We start from the raw sequence: 20419 nt of genomic DNA on the forward strand, positions 1-20419 counted from the left end.
CCCCCCCCCCACCCCCCCATTTTGAGTAAGAAAATTGGGGAAAATTGGGGAAAATAGAGAAAATAGGAGAAAAATCAGGAAGCCGATTTAAATCTGGTAATTATCAGGGCTGATATTTCCTGTTCTCCCTGAGGGCCCTGCGATCATATCATTACCCTACCCGGCTTCATATCTATACCTCTATCATTATCAGCAGTATTAAAAGGTTCATGTATTAAGCAACTTCCTAAAAGAGATTGATAAAGCCTTGTAATACATGTTTAATGCAACAAGCATTTTCTTGATGACTCATGATTACAAACAAGCTGTTCAGAATGTTGTCTCTCTCTCTCTCTCTGTACATTCACAACCAGGTTCACCAATCCTTTTCAGAACTTCACCCAAGGAAGAATATATATCTCTCCCCTAATTTCTCTACTTCTCTCCCACAATCTCAAGTAATTAAATAGGACATAACACCAAAGACGCTTCTCCCTCACTATCTCATTAATTTCTATCCCCTTGAAAAAAAACAAATTCCTTTTCAGGACTACCCACATGGTTTAACACAAACTTTATAAATGTTAATTACACCACCATGAAACATTTCACCCTTCAAAGACCATCTGATGCTGCTCGGTGGCTGCCGGGCTCACTATCAATTGGGCAAAAAGAATTTCCATTTTCGGTTTAATAAAATTTGGAGTGGACTTTAAAGAATTATTATTATTATTATTATTTTCTTTATTTGACCAACCGGAAAACATACAGTTAGTATAAAAATCAGATAATACATGATAGAAATTTCATAATACATGCAAGCAGTTTTAAGAAAGTGGAGAGGAGAGAGAGAGAGAGAAGGACACAATCTGCTGGTCAGGGCCTCAGGGGTGACAAAAGCAATTGAAATTGCTATTTCTCAAAAGCATGTCACCCCCAGTTTTAAGACCAGCAGTCCCAATGTAATGGTGTCACATTCCCCATGAGAACCCACTCCTATATATCTCTAACACTGTATTCTACCGCATTCATTTAAAGCCCATCTGTACTAGTTTGGCTAGGAGGGATTAGACCACCCAGGAAGGTCACTGACAGGTGGCTATCTCATCAACTCAGCTCTCAATTAACATAAGAAAAAAAAATGATCATGGGGGACCAATGGTCACCGATTAGGCATTGTTTTCTATATAGAGGGAGCAAGTAGCTACAAGTAGCCTGCCATAAGGCTGCATGTACGCTACCATTATAGTGCTTTGTAAATGCGAGAGAGCCATTGCTTCAGTGCCTTGTGCCTTGTACCTTGGGCTTGGCACAATGGGGATTAGCCCTGTGGCATGATAAGAGTTAAACTATGTACCTTAGAAGAGACTGGACGATGATCTCAACGAGAGGTAACGCCACAGAGAGGTAGTTCAGGCTAGCACCTATGGTTGGGAGGCCCTCTATAGGGCAGCCACTGGCAAGGTGCTTGAAGGACCATACGATCACATCCCTACAAGGTCAAAACAGACAGGACCTAGGTTAATAATTTTTTTAATTTCAATTGAATTTTATTTTTCCATCTTTAAAAAAAAAAATCAAATATAACATAGTATTGACACATTGTATTAAAATAATAATTAAACATAAAACTGGAGGGATACACTTAATAAGTAGATTGCTTGTAAGCAGGGCCCTGTTATACAATATAAAATTTACAACTTTGTTAGAGAAATATCTAAACATTTGAGAGAATTATAAAACAACAAAACAAGGGAAACGCTCTCGGCGGTGTCGCCTGTATTGCGCAATTCAATATGATGAAAAATTGAGGTTGGAACATTATTCATAGGCAGGGTGGCCCATTAGCAGGCCCCCAAAAATGAAATCCTCTAAATATAATCACATTTTGAAGTGAATATTGACAAAGAATCATCAGAAGAATTATTTACTATTAAATGTACCACGATCGATAACTTTGAACAAATTAATAAAAAAAACTTATTAATTCTCATATTAAGTTGTGAAAACATAATCCAAGTCTACTGACCTGGAATTTGTGTCATGATTTGTGATACTTGATAACCCTTGGGTACAAGTTTCATGGAATTGGACAATCAATTTTAAAAATATGCTAAAAAATTCAAAATCTTAATGTTGATGCCACAACAAAGTCCAAGTTTATTGACCTAAAATGACCTTTGACCTTAACTTAGTGACCTGAAATACTACTCACATGATTGGGGATACTTGATAACCCATAGTCCAAGTTTCATTGACTAAGAACTTAAACTTTAAGTTTTTGATGTTGACGCCGCCGTCACCGGAAAAGCGGCGCCTATGTCTCGCTTTTTTGCTACGCAGGTGAGACAATTATGTATAAAACTATATATAAATATTAATATGGCTATAAAGTCATATTTATGGCCTGAGTTTTCTAAAAGGTATAGCCCCTTTCCCAAAATATTGTGACTTCCACAGCACTTACCAAAAAGTAACCTGAAAAAAGTTGTAACACCAAATCTATGATTGCAAAAAGTTATTTTTTAAAATAGATAATCCTATTTAAAAATATGAAGTACAGATATTTTGCAATCTAAAGATAAGTAAAAAGAAATACAAGAGGCAGGAAATCATTGCTATGCATATATCATAATATCATTCAATAAAATAGGTAAAATTTCAGAGTAGCCTCAACTTTCCTAACAGAATCAGACTCTTTCTGCTATCGTATTGAATTTGTTCCCACAATTCTGATAGAGTATTCAAAATATTGCATTTGGTATTCTTCGCTCAGTCCAACACTTATTTTGAAGCAAAGGGTGACTGTCTTGACAAGAAAGTCTTAGTCTGTTTTTTACATGTTAGACTGTAACTGAAAAAACTTGGCGCGATAGCTCAGTTGGTAGAGCAGTGGTCTCGTAATCCGGTGACCCGGTTCGAAACCAAGGCGATGCGCTAGTGCCCCTTGGTAAGGAATTAATCCTCATTACCAGGTCCGTCGGAGAGGACCTAAAGCCGTCGGTTTTCTGGTTGCTTACTAACAAGCATTGATTTTATACTTTCTTGGCAGTCAAGTAAAATAACCACCACTACACTTGTGCAATCATTTTCTATTGAAATTGACTAAATAGAACTTTAGCATGACCTTTGATGAACCTGTAATGTTCTTACCTATGGTATTTCAGTACAGTGTAGACGGCTTCGAAGCATGAAAGAACGCAGAAGGTCACATGGTCCATTCCATCTCCTCCCCTTCTCTCTCCCATCTCCTGCCTAGCTCCCTGGTTTTTAATTAGCAGTCTGGTTTCTGTCCCTCTCTCAGGTGTGTTGGAGGAAGAGGTAGCTGGTGGTGAAATGCACATATCTTCGCTCTCCTGCACACTCTCTTTCTCTTCTAAAGGCTCCAAGCCTACTAATTAAAAAAAAAACAAAAAACAATAATAATGCCATCAATGTTATGAGAAATTAATTTAGATTTATTGCAGTATGCCATGATTTTGTCTCTTGGGAAAATATTGGCCTCAAAGTTTGATGCTAACATAAATGAACTCAAAATTAATCTACATAAATTCTCAAACAAATTAAAAGATGTTGCTTAATAATTTATTCATGCAAATATATTTCATGCAATGCTACGAAGTTTAGAAAAACTCATAATGTTCCACATTAACTCGATGCAAGCTTGTCCAAAGTTTGTACAAATTAGTGATCAAGTAAATTAAAGGACATCTCCTAAGCTAAGTGCTAATCTAATTCTACTTGAAGCAATGTAGACTGGTACTACATGTGTACATAACAGTACCTGTGACATCACAAGCACACATACGATTTAGCAGACTGACAGGTAGCTGGAAAGCCATTAGTCAAGTAAAGTAAACAGGCAAGAATAACTGCAGCGTATTTATAAAGTGTACTTCAACATAAAGCACTCCACTTTTTTAATCTTATAACACGTAGAGAGTTAGTACACGTAAGATGTGCACAGCTTTTTTTTTCATCCCCACTTGCCAGTCACAAAGTTATAATAATAATAATAACAATATTTATAAAGCGCAACATATCCATCTCTAGAGATGCTCAAACCAGGTTTATGGCGGCATACCAGTATGCGAACAAGCCTATACAGCGCCCTCTATTAATGGAAAGCAAAACAACCTCACAAAAAAGTATCATGTGTGACCTCAATTTACTTATTCTTGGTGGTGTTTCTGCAGCCTGGGTGATGACGGTACTGGTTGTAGGTTTTGAGGCCTCCTGTATCATCTTCTTCCATTGACGGTACACCCTCTCAATGTCACCTTCACACTTGGTGGTGACATCCTTGTACCTGTTACAACAGAGTGAAAAAGTAAGTGTGGTCTAGGTGTAAACAAGGAATTTGAAGAAGAAAAAAAAGAAGGTGTTCCTTAGTACATGTAGTAGAAGCATTTTTATATTTTACGAAGAAAAACTTTACCATACAAATTTGTAATCTTTTACAAAAATTGCCTTCAATTTTTTATATATTTTGTGCCTTGCTTAGTGAATCCTTACATGTCAGCTATATTATCACATAGGTATTCAGGGAAACCTTTTTCACTAACATATCATTTGAAGGGGGAGGGGAAGCTATATGCAATCAAGTACCTTCTACAATATGTTTTTAAGTGTAGGTATGTCAATGCATCCCAAGATCAAATTCTACATCAATGACTGAAGGAAAAAAGATAAAAATAAATATCTTGCACAACAAATTTGAACAAATTCATGTACCACTCTATAATCACACAAAACGGTGGGAAGATTGGTAGTTGAGAAACTAGGAGGGTGCGGGGTTGAAGCATTATCATAGCCTTTTCATCATCAATAGTGATCTGTCAGTTTATGACAGGTTCAGTGTCTCTCCAAGCTCCTCGGTCTTGAGCCATCCGTTTCAGCGTTTCATACCCTGTTGCTCGACATTCTGTAATAACATCGTCTAGAAAGCCTTTACGAGGTCTTCCCCTTTTCTTCTTTCCATGAATACGACCTTCATATGAGCATCAAGTCCTCATCATGCCACATTATGTGTCCAAGCCATTTCTTCTGTCTCTCTCTAATCGTTTGAATCAGCACCCGCTTTTCTTGAGCTCGATGTAACACCTCTTCATTCAAAACTCTGTCCCTCCAAGACACATCTAGTAATTTGCGCCAGCACAACATTTTGACCGCCTCCAAACGCAGGGAAGGCTTAATCCTTCAATACACAGTCCCTTCGGCCTGGCCCACCCACTCAGTGTTATTTAGGGTACGCATATGCGTGTTCCAAGCGACCCCCCCTTTTCAGCAAAAGTCTGGTGTGTAAAGTCAATACGGGTCGACCTTTTTCTTTTGTTATACAAGCCTTTTTCAGCACCCCCCCCCCCCCCCCCCCTTTTCAGCAAAAGTCCTGTGTGTAAAGTCAATACGGGTCGACCTTTTTCTTTTGTTACAAAAGGACATTTTGGTAACACGCATAGGGTCCGTCCGTTCTCGGAGTGGGGGGGCCGGGCCCTTCGGTAGCACTTTTACAATTTGAACCAATTCCATTGACTGATAAGGCTTACAAGGACCTTTTTTCAAGTTACTCATTGACAAGCAAAACCACCCTGGGGTCATGTCTCTTTTCACTAGGATCAATGATTGATGTCTACTCACTTTGTCTTTTTGTGTAGTGGATTTAAGATCTCCTTAGCAGCAGAGTGAAAGGAGTTCAGCTGTTTTGATGTGAAAGAATCTGTTTCACAGGCAAAAGATAAAAAACAAACTTTAAAGGGATAGTTGAGTTCTGTTGCAGAGGGCGCTACAAAAAATAATTTTTTTGGAGAGATAATGAAAAACTGAGAGTCAAATTTGAGAGAACATACAATTTAAATGACAAAATCATCTTTGTTTGATCAAAATCGGTTCAGAGACGGCTGAAATATCCATCAATATAACGATTTCTAATACTTATATGTACCACCTCAAATATTAGATAATTTTAAAAAGCCGTTGAAAAAACGAAATAGCGCCTTTCAGCCAATGCCGATGTTGGCTTTCTGTTGGCATTTTCGTGTTGGTTATATTACGCACAACCAGCCGGCCCGTGTATTGTTATTTTTAACTAAATAATTAATTAACGGTCACCATATATTTTTGAAAGGGGAGGTGAATTGGTATGATCGTATTGGCTAAATTTCACACATTTTGGGGTCTAAAATTACCTTCGTAGCAATTTTAGGTTCTAAAAGGGCACTAGAAATGTCAAAGATAAGAATAAGAGCAATAACCATGCACTTTGAAGGCATTTGCGGTCTGAAAACTGAACTGAACTATCCCTTTAATGCCAGTCTCTATTTCAATTATCAAAATATAAATTTGTTGTAATATTTAAAATATAATGAGATACAAGATACACCCTGGGTAAATCTAACTTAGGTCAAAATACTTAATTCAAATCAAATTACATTCTGTTTAAACAGGTAAGTAAAGAAAAAGATAATGGATAGATTCCATACAAATATATATAAAATGTATACAAAATTGGAAAAAAAAGTATTTACATCTTCATATTGGTAATGCATAACAAACTCTCTCCAACATATCAGCTTTACTTTGCATTGATTTTAAAAGTATGTACTATCAATTCCTACCCATATGGTTTCATTTCAATTTCACCAGAACAATTCAGTTCACTTCACTTCAGTTCACTTTATTCAAAACCACACAAAGCATGATATAATCTGTTACATAAAAAAAGAGACTGGTAATAGTACATCAATCAACATATTCTAACTTGATTACATCATAAACTGAATGGTTTTAGGACCCCTTTAGAAGCTAAGCTTGTGAGCTCTAAGAACTCTAAGAACTCTAAGGAGGAAAAGCCGATTCCCTTATTCCTTTAGGAAGCTTCAATTTAACGGTACATGTACTTACCTTCTTCTCTAATTCTTTCCACAATAGAGATAAGCTGATCCACCTCCTCTGAGTTCCTACGCCCTAGCAGTAATCCAAACACAGCTACATAATGTCTACAGAAAATGTATAAAAGAGAAAATGAGCGAACAAGTACATGAAAAACCTTCCATTACCTGGTATGAATAAAGGTACAAATAAAGAGTGGCCTGTTTGGGATACTGACTAAACACTGTTTTGTATACAAACAAAGGTTTTCAGTCTATATAAACCAGCTTGTTGATCTAACATTTGTATTCATATTGTCCAGAAACCTTGTGAGTCTTCTCATTCTATAATAGGGACTTTTAGATTTGCGTGGACTGATACGTGTGACGTCCATTCAAGGCAGTGCATTACAAGGACATCGATCGTAGCAATCCATGTTGTCGTTGTACAAATCTAAAAGTCCCTAATATATCCCAAGTTGGCCACCCAATATTCAAATGTGCATCTTCTTTTTTATCTTCATATATTAAATTGAAATCTAACTACATTGTACCACACACATCTGTGAATCTTGATGTACACCCCCTCTTTCTTTTTCTTCTTATTTTCCTCTCTCTCTCTCTTTCCCCTTTTACCAATATTTATTCCTCCATATTCGTATCATTATGTATCCATTGAGAGCAGACATGCTATCAAGCTTTGCTTACTTTGTCAAGTTGTTGGTTCTCAGCTTTTCGTGGCAACAAGATATTTTCAAAGATGTTTATAACTTATATATCCCTGTGATCTTTGACCTTCGACCTCATGACCCCTAATTCTACCCATTTCATCCTTTCATGCTGGTACATTCTTGACCAAAATCAATTTTTCAAAATTTACCGAGTTTTTCTGACTCAATCCCATTTTGCATTGACTACTGAATGACTAGGAACTTAGTTCTGATTGAGATAATTAGCAACTCTACATAAAAGGAAGAACAGGTGGTCAATGCCGATTCCAAAATTAAACAAAGAATAGTAACTTGAAATTTTAAATCTGCTATTTCATCAAAAATGACAAATGGAGTGGAATGGGAATTATCAAGAATCCTTCTTACTTCTTGATACATTGTAGGGCATCTAGGAGAGACCAAGGAGGTTTCTTGTGTACAATCTCTAACCTGCAAAATAATGAAAAACAATAAGAAAATACATTATTATTTCAAAATCTAATATACAAAATATTCTATTCTATTGACAGTCACAAAATATAGATAATACAGGTCTTGTAGTTTAGATTTTGTGCTTTATGAAATTGGTTATATTTAGGGGTAATTCATAGAGTAAGGTCTTTAAATGGTTCAGATGCTACACACAAATATATGGGGCACCGGTAGTTCTTCCCAATTAGTGTAAAAGAGATACCAGATATATGCTAGATCCCTATAAATGTACAATGTGTAGCCTGAGGAAAAAAACCTGAAACAGAATGATGAGGCCTAAAAAAAAGGATGTTTTTTTGCCCTTTGCGACCGACCCAAAAATCTTGAAATCTATGGCCGGCTTTTTAATTAATTTTTTTAACAGGTTTTTCGAAAAAAATGTATTAAAGCATTCAAAACAGAGAAATATCAGCCCAAAGAGGGAGTAAAAAAAAAAGTTTTAAAAAAGTTTTAAAAAAGGATTTCTGACCGACCGACCCAAAGGTAATACAAAATCTTTTTGTTAAAGGTCTGACAGGAGGCGAAATTGGGCAAAGGCTGAAAGCTGGCATCATTGTCAATACTTGAAACAGAGTAATGACACTACCTAATGTGGAAGTGTGGTGGTCTAGTGGACACGTCAACAGACTTTGGATGCCAGTGACATCAATCTTCATTTGCCACACTCAATCCGGGTGAAGTAAATGGGTACCTGGCACAAATTAATTATTATTATCATGATGCAAAAAATGATTTAATAGAAGAGGTTTTTCTTACCAGTGATCAGTGTAGCTCTCTACCATCTCCTGTCTGAGGATAACAACCAAAGCAAGCCTCAAAAAACCTGTCAGCTGTATGGTGTAATCTCTCTCCTAATCATCAAACAAACAAACAAACAAAATGTTAATTAAGATGTTAAGAATTATTAGGTCTTTTTACATATTCAGCAAAAGCTTGCCTGTTTGGGGGATTTGCTTTCCTCTTGTAATCCTCTAACAGTTAAAGAAAAAAATAGAATACAAAGTGTTGATAATTATGAGGTCTTTTTACATATTGTACAATAACTTGCCTGTATTGGTTAATTCCAAACATTCTCAACAAAATACTACTTCTTCCACTACCACTACCACTACCACTACCACTACCACTACCACCACCACTACTACTACTACTACTACTACTACTTCTGTTACTGATAATAATAATAATGATAATTATAATAACAATAATAATAATAACACCAGAATGTTGGTAAAAAATCTCATAAATCATAAGAATAACAATATTACCTTTTTCTTTCTCTCTGTGGCTGAATCTGATGCATGTGGATGATCAATGTTCTCCTCTATCAAATCCGATTTGGCTTTAACTGTTCCACAAGGGGCTGTAGAAGATGTAGATGGCCTTCCTTGTGTCTTTGTCTCCTTCTCTCCCATTGTAATGTTTGATTTAGTCCTCAAGTCACTCTGTGATGCTGGTGAAGATGGCTTTGGTCTGTTCACATCACTCTGATTCATGAGGGGAGATGGTGTGGTTCTCTTTCTATCATTTTGTTGAGATATGCAAGGTTGCTTTCTTCTTTCATTGTCTTCACTGTGAGTCTTGAGGTCTGTAAATGATGAACAATATAATAGACCAGTTCACAGTTAGCACATGGCTCCAATGACCCCGATTATCCACAGATCTTCAAAACATGAAAAGGTCCCACTTTGTACATTTTGAAATAAACACTCCTACAGCGATGGAGATGCTACATACTCAGCCTTTGTTTCCCCTTTTCAAAGAACACTTCCACCTGTGTATCATGGAGTGCTCTGCTTGTGCATAAATGAATAATGATTACATAACACTCATGAGCACGTATCAAGTATTCCATCTCCGTGTATTTCACAATTTGTACTGCAATGACCTTTATCTGCTCATGCTCAGACTGCAACCGTGAACGGGCTTAATGATAACAGAATCTAACAAATTTCATATTAAAGTCCAAAGACAATTGGATATCTGCCTATTGAAATGAAAGAAACTGTAAAAAATATTTAATGTACAACAAGAGTTCTCACATAATCTTACAACTTCACAATTAAAAACCAAACAAAGTTTATGATATCTACCCATTAATTTCATATCCATTTAAATTTGCCAACTTCAGCTAAGGACAGGTTAGGAGCATGCTATGATCTGAGCACAATTTGCTACCACACTTGTAAAAAAGTAAAAATTATGTAATAAATTAATCCATTTTACCTAGGATTTTGTTGACTAGCTTGATAATCTCGACATGTCAAAATGATACTTCTCAAATGCTGGCAAATTCTAACGATTCTAAAGTCTAATGGTAAACGCCTTCCTCACTCAGCGGAATTCCCTTTTCATTCATGTTGAAATAAAAGGAGACGAAAAAACTCTCAAAGAATCTGCATAGATATCAATGCCTTTGGAATTTCCTTGAGCATGACCTACCAGAGATAAAAAAAGGATCAGCATGGTTTCAAGATTATTTGTTGGACAAATTTCTCTTCCAGGGGCAGTTAATTTGAAGTTCTTGCATATACCTGCTCACTTCCATTTTCTTCTGCCGAGAGCCAGAAGGGCATTAAAGGGATAGTTCTTGTTTAAGACCGCAAATGCCTTCAAAGTGCATTTTTATTATTTAGGACATTTCTAGTGCCCTTTTAGAACCTACAATTGCTATGAAGGTAATATCAGACCCCACCCGAAAATGTGTGAATTTAGATTGAATACGATCACACCAATTCAGCTCCACTTTCAAAAAAATATGGTGACTATTGATTAATTATTTAATTAATAATTATTTTGTTTAAAGCCGATATTGGCATTGGCTGGTATAAGGCGCTACAGTATCTTGGTTTTTAATGGCTGGTTCAAAATTGCCGAATATTTGTTGGGCGCCAAAAATATTAGAAATGGTTATATTTTTGGATATTTCAGCCGTTTCTGAACCAATTTTGATCAAAACATAGGTAATTTTGTGATTTAAATGGTATATTATTTGGTTTTTCATTATCTGACAAAAAACATTTTGTGTAGCGCCCTCTGCAACAAAACCCTACTATCCCTTTAACTCTTCATAAAAGTATTGGAGTTAATGCCCTTCTAGCTCACAGTAGACAATTTCTCTGTAAACCGTACCTTTCACTGTAGATGTGTTGTTGTTTTGGAATGTTCCTGGGGACGTGAACTCCATGGGAGAGATACAGGTGATGGCTCCTTCCGGTGAGGACCTCCCTGAAGCTGAGGAGGGACACTCCTCGCTGGGTGAGAATATATCGTTGTCGTCAGAGGAGGAGAGACAGAGCTGAGAGTGGCTTTTGACCTGTTTAATGATCTCATCCATAAAGAGCTGATAGAAGGGGGAATATAAGCAAAAAAAAATAGTAAAACAGTGACGCTTGATGAGAATACATCATTGTCGTCAGAGGATAAACAGAGCTGAGAGTGACTTTTGACCTGTTTAGTGATCTCATCCATAAAGAGCTGATAGAAGGGGAATATAAGCCAGAAAAATAGTAAAACAGTGAAGCAAAGTATTTTGAACTCCAAGACATTTTGGCAAAACATGAAACACATCTAGCAAATCGTCTTACACCTATCATTGACATCAGTGAAAAAAAAAGTGCCTCAGTAATATTGTGGCCATGACATGATGGGAGAAAGACAATCATTGATTAGCAAAAGGGGTTATAACAGCAACACAACAGTTTCAAAACAGTGACAAACAAGAAAATCCCTTCAAATATTGCATTAAATGGTATCTGACCCCCAGGACAGGTGAATGTCCATTTATATAATATAGATACTGACATAAAATGATGACAGAAATGATGCTTAGGGGAAGTTGTTACATGTAATAGGGTCTTAAAGGGCAAGCCAGCCCTTGTAATAAGCTCATTTATATAAAATAAGAAATATGAGGACACAGACGGGCAAAAGTTTGAAATAAATCAGACCAATGATTTGGTGTTATGAATGTTTGGCATATGAGATCACTAAATCTATGCAAATCTCAAATTGGCAATTTGGTAAGTGGATTGTGACATAGTCAAGGACACCTCTCAAATTTGTGATGTTAAAAAATATCACTGATTTCTATTTTTCTCTCAAGTATCTTATCCCTTGAGGCACTACTCAAAATATATCATGGATAGCATATCATCATTCAATTCAATTTGATTCAATTCAATTCAAGATTTTATTTCGAAAAACATAGAGTACAATGATGCACATGCTGCAGCTAAAAAGCTGAAATGTATGTGTGTACAATGATCGAGGATACATATAAATAGAAAAGAGTTTCCATTCACAAAACATATCTACATTATCGTACAATGAAACCATGACAGATAAAATACTGGTCTGGTTAAAAAGACAACTGTTCAAATAAAAAAGATTGGGACTGAAAAGAAAAACTTAAAACAATCAGTGATTATTAAGAAGATCAATAAAATATGGTATTGCACTTTGTTTGAAATGAGAGGTTCTGCATTGATATTGACTATACTTGTGTTTATTTCGTAATGCCATGTCAACAATATTTCGTTCAGGAAACCAGCCTTTAAAACCAAGAGGACCTCTCCGGACATTTCTCATACATAAAGTCCCCATGAATGAATCGTAACCCTACCCTATCTCCAGATGATGGCACTCCGCTGAATGAAGCCTTCACACAAAGGTTCTTGTCGTTGCTAAGCAACACAACCAAGTTCTCTGGATCTATTTGGGAAAGAAAAGCCAATGTCACCATTCCTTCTTTTCTATTCCACAAAAGTATTGTTTTCCTTGTGGGGAATTCATTGCTTTGTTTCTACCACATCCCGTAAACCAATTAATTTGTTCAAATGTGTACCTGCAATAATCTGACAGATAATTTTTGCTGTTCAATTTCTATATTTGATCCATCGATCTTAATAAACTCTATTTACATCATCTAAAGTGGAAATTACAGATGTATCATAGGATATGGCTAAATGCAATATATGAATTCTTAATTGCTATTTCCAATTGCTATTTCTTCTTGGGTTCAAAATATATAATCCTACCATTTGCGTACAATGCAGTTAAATTTAAAGCAGACATACTCCCTATGCACACTGGTAATATATTTTCTCCATTATACATACATGTAGATAGATAAATCTCTCTTTACAATAATTTCATTGCACTTACATTTTTTCTTACACTGCAAACAGTAGCGTAGAATCTTGTCATCACTGGTTTCTTTCACATCTTTCTCTCTCTTTGTCTTCAGAAACTGTAAGACATTCAAGAAGAAAGAAAGAAAATGAACAAAACAGGGTATCAATCTCGAGACAGAATGGGGCAATTTCAGTAGCTTATTACACTTCTGGTAACTTGTTATTGATAAACAGTTTCATGAAACAAGGCCCAGATCCAGAAATCAAGGTTGGGACATCTGTTGGGGAAACCATTTGCAAAGGTTAACACCATCAGTTATCTGCACCAATAGCCACTATGCAAGTGTTAAAGCCCCACTGTCCTACTTGTAGCTACTTGCTCCCTCTATAATATAGAAAACTTCCCCAATCGGTGCCTGTTGGTCCCCTATGATCCTCTTTTTCTTATGTTAGTTGAGAGCTGAGTTAATGAGATAGCCACCTGTCAGTGACCTCGCTGTGTGGTCTAAACCCTTCTGGCCCAGTAGTGTTGATGGTCTTTAATAAACATTGCATTAATAGCAGAGATGCCAACCTCTTGACACCAAAAAACAGACTGAGTATCCTAAAAATCTGATTTTGGAGAGAAAAATCAGATTTTCACGAAAACTTGACACTACCACTGGCCCGTCGACCCCGGGCCATTAAAATTTCATTAAAATTTAATGAGAAAATTGTAAAGCAAATTTTTGTTGGGGTTGCGGGGGTTAACTTGTACTTGTTTCTATGCAATTCTGCTGTTTTTATGGGTTTTTAAAAAAAAATATATAAAAAAAATAAATGAAAAATCGTATTTTAAGATTTTAAGATCATTTCTCACTCTTATTATCATACTAAATACAATTTAATTGTACTGGTTGGCATCTCTATTATAGAACTTAGCTGCAAATGTATGTTGGCTCTTTTCTGAGATTCTCACATGGTTTTACGACTGGTATTGAATGTTAGGATCAGTCCTATGGCGTAAATATACCGATCAATGAAGAAAAAAATACTTCACTACAAAAATACTAGCGAGGTGATAAAAATAGCTTCATAAATAAATGCCAGTATAAATATATTAAAGATTGCGATACATTGCACAACCCATCTTCACCTAATCTCGGCTCTTCTGGGGACCCTTTTTATAACTTATTCCCAGTCCAAAAACTTGGAGTAAAGCTGAAGATTACACATCTACTGTGACCACATCCAGGTATTAATATCCCATCTTCCAACAAATCAGCTACTTTCACAGACCAATTTAAGAAAATCTTGAAAACATAAGTCTTTCCAGAATATTTAAACCCCTTTTCATTTCATTCCCTTTAAAGACCGTCAATACTACTAGGCCAGAAGGGATTAGACCACACAGCGAGATCATTGACAGGTGGCTATCTCATTAACTCAGCTCTCAACTAACATAAGAAAAAGAGGATCATGGGGGACCAACAGGCACAGATTGGGAAAGTTTTCTATATAGAGGGAGCAAGTAGCTACAAGTAGGACAGTGGGGCATTAATTCATATTTACTTTAAGATTGATTCAATATCATGTATTACATTATTAAACACTGTGATATAGCTGTAATATGTGTAGCATACCAGTGCTAGTTACTATTGTTATCATTGTTATTAACAAAATCTTACATGGTTATATGATTGGCCTTTAATGTTAGGATCAGTCCTGTTTTTATGCAGAAAATCCAGAGCCTTCCTTGCTGCAGATGATAGTGGAGTCATCGCCATACAGTTTGGGCCCTGTACAGAGATGGGATAAAGGATGGAGCACTACTAGAAAACTGTATAAAAACACACAACATTTGCTACCTACACTTTGAAATGGAAGATCCAGCAGCCCATGAAACCGTAAAAATGCAACAACAACAAAATGGTTTTTATACCATTTATTTATTTTTCTCTGTTTTTCATTCCCTTTAATAGTAAACACCACATCACGCTCTTTTCTTGAATCCTTCACTTCCCACAGAGAGTTGTTTCCTTTTTACTTGCAATGGTTATTTATTTACACAGTGAAGTTGAGAGATACTGACAAATATGCTTTCAATGGAATTTTAACAAAAAAATAAAAAAGAAAGTGTACTTCAAATTGTTCTTGAATCTCAGGAAGGGGGAAGTCACTGAATTTGCAGAGCTTTAAATGAATATGTGTAACACGCAACTTACAAAGGACTCTTGGTTCCTTTATGGAGGATGATGTCACTCTGAGACAGTCTTCAATTCACTCTTTAACTCTTTACATGCCACACAAATAATCTCCCTGTGCCACATGATATTTGTCTTATAATACATATTACATACATATATAAATTATACTAAAGACTTCAAGATAATGTAACTGTTTCCAGTGCAAGATCAATCCATATCCATATATCCATATGCAATCAAGACAAGAAATCGGTAATTTTGCAAAGCCAGTGTGTCGCACAAAGAAATCCCTTCCTGGTAGGAATTTATTCCTTGAAACGCAGCGTGCGTAACAGCTGCACTGCTAAAGCCAGGGTAATTATGCTGCATTATTGTAGAGCGCTTAGAGACTTCTCACAAAGTAAGTGTTAGGCGCTATATAAGCACTGTAATTATTATCAATTGGTGCCTATTTAATATTTTGTGCAAACTTGCATGTCTGGCAAATGAGCAACCGTGCCGAGAGTCAACCTAAGCAACCAAAGAGTGAAACAAGATCATCACAATGCAACAATCCTTTTCATAGATAAACAAGTCAAAATCTTATTCATTTCACCTACCTTCAAAAGATCTAATTCTTGCATCACCATCCAAGGAATGGTCAGCATTATATCTCCTAAATCTGAAGATAAAAAGTAATTGACATTTAGAAAAAATGTATTCTGAGGCATATTGCGAAATGAATGATAACAAACTTAATTTTCTTTTGGAGAAAGGTGTCCCATACAATTTTGTAAAAGACCTGTTTGTTTTAACTGCTTTTTATGTATCTTATTTTTTAAACATGTTTCTCTTGGTGACAGAAAAGCTTGCCAGGGTATTGCCCAACATAGCAACGAATAATGTATGCAAAGTAAAAGATGATTTTGTGAATATCAATATCATAAAACTTTCAAAAGTTGTTAACGATAGCCATTTATACTGCAAATTGTGACTACGACTTGATCTACTAATCAGTAGTCACCAAGAGAGATTAGCCATTTTGGGTTAACCCTATTTTTTTCTTCTTTAGTTATTTCTAAAAGTAGTAGGCAACCTGTAGGCAAGAGTATGTTTTCCTTATTGAGAATTATCCTTTAATGTGTCTCACCTTTGATGGGTTCGCCCTTTATTTCCCTGACATATTTCACACTGTTGATCAGCACATTGGTGTCAACAACCACAAGAACTTTACCCTGAAAAACAAAACAGGATGAAGAGTTCACACAGGACCTTATATGCAGCACAATGTAGACCAGAGTGGACCTGGGGAGCGTTTCACAAAGCCTTTTTTTCAATGACAAATGACAAAAATCAGTGACAAATCTGCTGATAACCAATCAGAAGCAAGGATTTCAGTAGCTTATAACAAAAACTCTCATTTGTCACTGATGACAAGTTTTGTGCAGCACCCCCCCCCCCCCCCCCCCCCCCCCTGATGCTGAAAGGTTGGTTTTTTCAATATAATATGCAACTGCAAGCAATGGCCTCTTCAGGTATTAACAGATATAATTGTTGACAGCGGGTCACACCGGTAGTCTCTGCAAGGGGAGCCAATCAAATTGGTTCACAATATTTCAATCAGTAAAATCATTAAAGAATGAAGATTCCCACCTGCCTGCAGTTTATACTTGTAGATCACCAGAATAATGATTAAAATGTTTCAAAGGAACTCTATCAACCTGATGACTACTTAATTCTCTTTCCCATAGGCACAATACAGGGGCCATTCTGTTCCTGTAGTCAATTGGTTAACCTAATCTCGCTAACCTTAAAATCACATGTCTTGAAACTCTCTAGATTCCAATTTAAAGAGCCTGTCATTAGCACTTGTGGTGCTGTAGGCTGTAATCCTGCCAAAATACTTAATCTTGTATCATATATATTCAAACTTTAAAAAAGGTAATCTTACACAAAGATTGATGGCACAGTTCATCATCTTTTGTGATAACCCTGATTAGACAGCACGAAGACACTATTAAGACACTACAAAAACAAGGGTTTGTAGTTATCTATTTGATAAATAATCTGCTGTGAGCCAGAGGGTTGTTAAATCGATGTGAAAGAATAGGGATTACTATAAAAACAACTTCCTGGCTTTCAGCAGACATTAGCAAGCTAACAGTCTGACCCAAAAGATGAAACTCCTTACCTCTGTCCTCAAGGGAAGGTCAACTTCCATCAGAGAAACAGATTCCAATGAAGTCCTTCTTTGTGGCTGTGGAGCACCATCAATTATTTTGTTTTGGTTACAATTTCCTTTTGGAGATGACATATTCACATTCGTTCTCTCCGGCAGGACAGTCTCTTTCATTACACTTTCTGGTGCGGCTACAGTCAGAGTAAGTTTTGCTGGTGGTCCTTTCAAACTGTTACTTTTATCTGGAGGTTCAGGCTGTTCAGTGTCTTGATATTTCTTCTGGGGTGTATCATCCAGGTTGGGTGTTTCTGATGACGCCGATGACTTCTTTCTCTTTCTCTTTTTCCTCTTCTTTGGATGTATTATCCTTGGTACAAACTGCTGCTCTACTGGCATCGCTAGAGGGTCCTGATCACATCTTGAAGGCATTGGTTTGGAAGCTGGACTACAATCCTTGACGGGTGATGATTTGCTCTTGGTATGAGGCTCTGACATGTTTTTAACTTTCTTTGCGGGGCTTCCCTTGTTCTCTTCTTCACCAGTGTCTGCCTTTTTCTGATCCTTACATGTCTGGAAAGGAGAAATGAAAAGTAACTTGTCAGAAGTTACACTCATATATATGTTTTTAACAACTTAGTTCTTTTGATTGCATTAACACATTGGGTAGGTGATAATAATTTTAAAGTCTAAAAAGAATCATGAAATATTCCGTCTAAACTTTTCCAAATGACTGTTTGAAATGAAATGTCTAGTTGACTAGCCTGCATGGACACATGAAGTGTTGGTATATAACACAAGCTCCTGCAACAATTTTGTCAACCCTATACCTAGCCCTAATCCCCAACCTAAATCTTATTGCGACCCTAACCAATTCCTCCTATTCCTATGAAGGTGTCATGGTATAATGGTCCATTGACTCTTAATCCAAGGGTCACGGGTTTGAATCCCAGGCAGCCCTAACGCTCTTTGGCAAGACATTAAATAATTTACTTTTGCCACTCTCCACTCAGGTGTAAATGGGTACCTGATGTGCCAGAGCGCTACATACTTGGGTGCCAGATAAATGTATGTCGAGGGTAATCATGTTGCAGAGCCAGGAGCGCGACGGTCGAAGCATGACGAATATGTGTGCTATATAAGAAGCCTCCATAATTAGTATCATTATTATTGGTTCCTTTAACAAAATAAAGCCAGGAGCGATTGTTGTCAGCGCAAATATGAGATCACAAGCTTTACCTTCTCTGTATTTATAGTAGGTTCATCCCACTGTGCCACTCCCGTTCTTGTGTTGAAGTAATAAGGAGTTTTTCTCTTTCGAGAAATCCTCTGGACCCATTCGTCTCCCATCATGAAGGCTTGTGATATCAGGGGTTGATTGAATAGTCCTGAATAAAAAATGGGTGTAAAGACAGTAAAATGGGGTTAAAGGGTTTGTGAGAACTAAGAATTTGCAGACATATGTTTCCGCGTTTACGAAAACGATCCTACTTTTTATCACTAGGGCAGGGCGCTGGTCCGAGAACAGTAGGGGCGCTGGTCCGAGAATGAGGATCGTCCTCACAAACGAGGATATCCTCATAAACGCAGACAAAATGCATCCTCAAAAATAAGGATCATCTGCATTTTCGAGGACGTTTTTTTTATCGGCGCTCTGCGGGATTCGGGTTACCGAACGGCCCGCTGGCGATGCCAAAAACGGATTCCCCAGAGGAAAATAAGCCTGGTTCACGTCTACTTTTGAGGGTCGTCCATCTTTCCAAGGATTTATTGCTCATAATGTGAAGGTCTCTGTAGACCTACTAAGTCAATGTAAAATGCATCAAGAAAATCATCACAGAATCTGTTTTTTGCATCACCAATGCGCCGATAAAAAATATGAAACGTCTGCGAAAATGCAGACGATTCTTATTATGAGGACGCATCGGTCTGCGTTTACGAAGCCGATCCTCGTTTATGAAGACGATCCTTATTCTCAGACCAGCGCCCCTGCTGGAGCAAGGCGGCTTGGCAAGGGGATCGTTCGCATAGATCTAGTAAAGAGGATCATCTTCGTAAAAGTCTACAAAATACAATGTCTCATCCAGGACAATGTTCAAACAATTCAGTGAAGCCACTTAGACTAACAACTTATCATAATTTCAAGTCGGTTCCATCGACAAACAAAGTTCTAACTTTCTTGTGCGTAGCGTTCGTCACCGCGCCGTGGATCGTAGAGCTTCTCCCCCTACGCTCCCCGGCCCTGTCCCTACCGCTGCCTGGTGCTGGAATAAGCCACTGCTGCTGCACTCTTGACTTCATCATCATCGTCATCATCATCATCATCTTGCATTATACGGTATATCATCTTAACCTTGCACAAAGAAATCAAACTTACCAACAAAGTCTTAATTTCGAGCTGGATCAGTTCTCATTGCACTGAGTAACTTCAACATGCCAATTTCAGCCCGAAAATATAGATCTGAGGCATTCAAAATCAAAGTTTAGAAAGATCACCGATCACGTCCGGAAGAACTCTACGGAACTTAAGCTGCATAACTCGACCGTAGAGAAATTATTACCAAGACATTAAAAGAAAGAGATGCGATGAAATTGGCAACAATAGTCAAATCCCAAATTTGACTAATACTAATAGTCTAGCCATTATAATACCAAACGAACAACAACATTGGTGATGCCGGTGTGACCGCGTAGAATGTAACCCGCATCGATCGTCCGACTATTAGAGATCGATCGAGAGCGGACGATCGGTGCGGATTTTATCCGCGCAGAATGTCCGTGTCGGACATTCCGTGCGCGCCTCAAATGTCTGACGGGCAATCTGTGCTGAAGAGGTCTCGCACCAATAGTCCTCCTGCCGCACCGAATGTCCGTACTCTAGTCCACACGTACCGTA

General features: G+C 37.2%; 1 protein-coding gene across 2 annotated transcripts; it reads right to left on the reverse strand.

The window, feature by feature from the left end:
* Positions 1–1336: 1336 nt before the first annotated feature.
* Positions 1337–20218, reverse strand: LOC100892741 (transcriptional protein SWT1; the record flags this gene model as incomplete). Of its 2 annotated transcripts, none has more annotated exon segments than XM_030997541.1 (17): positions 1337–1471; positions 3133–3370; positions 4152–4288; positions 5617–5695; positions 6880–6974; positions 7943–8005; positions 8804–8898; positions 9316–9635; positions 11180–11390; positions 12672–12760; positions 13214–13298; positions 14850–14960; positions 15968–16029; positions 16498–16582; positions 17539–18096; positions 18763–18911; positions 19901–20218. In XM_030997541.1, coding segments are annotated over 16 exon segments (2477 nt in total), but the record flags the coding sequence as incomplete, so codon positions are not given.
* Positions 20219–20419: the final 201 nt, after the last annotated feature.

Source organism: Strongylocentrotus purpuratus, unplaced genomic scaffold, assembly GCF_000002235.5.
Source record: "Strongylocentrotus purpuratus isolate Spur 01 unplaced genomic scaffold, Spur_5.0 spur5_scaffold_4, whole genome shotgun sequence".
NCBI lineage: Eukaryota > Metazoa > Echinodermata > Echinoidea > Camarodonta > Strongylocentrotidae > Strongylocentrotus > Strongylocentrotus purpuratus.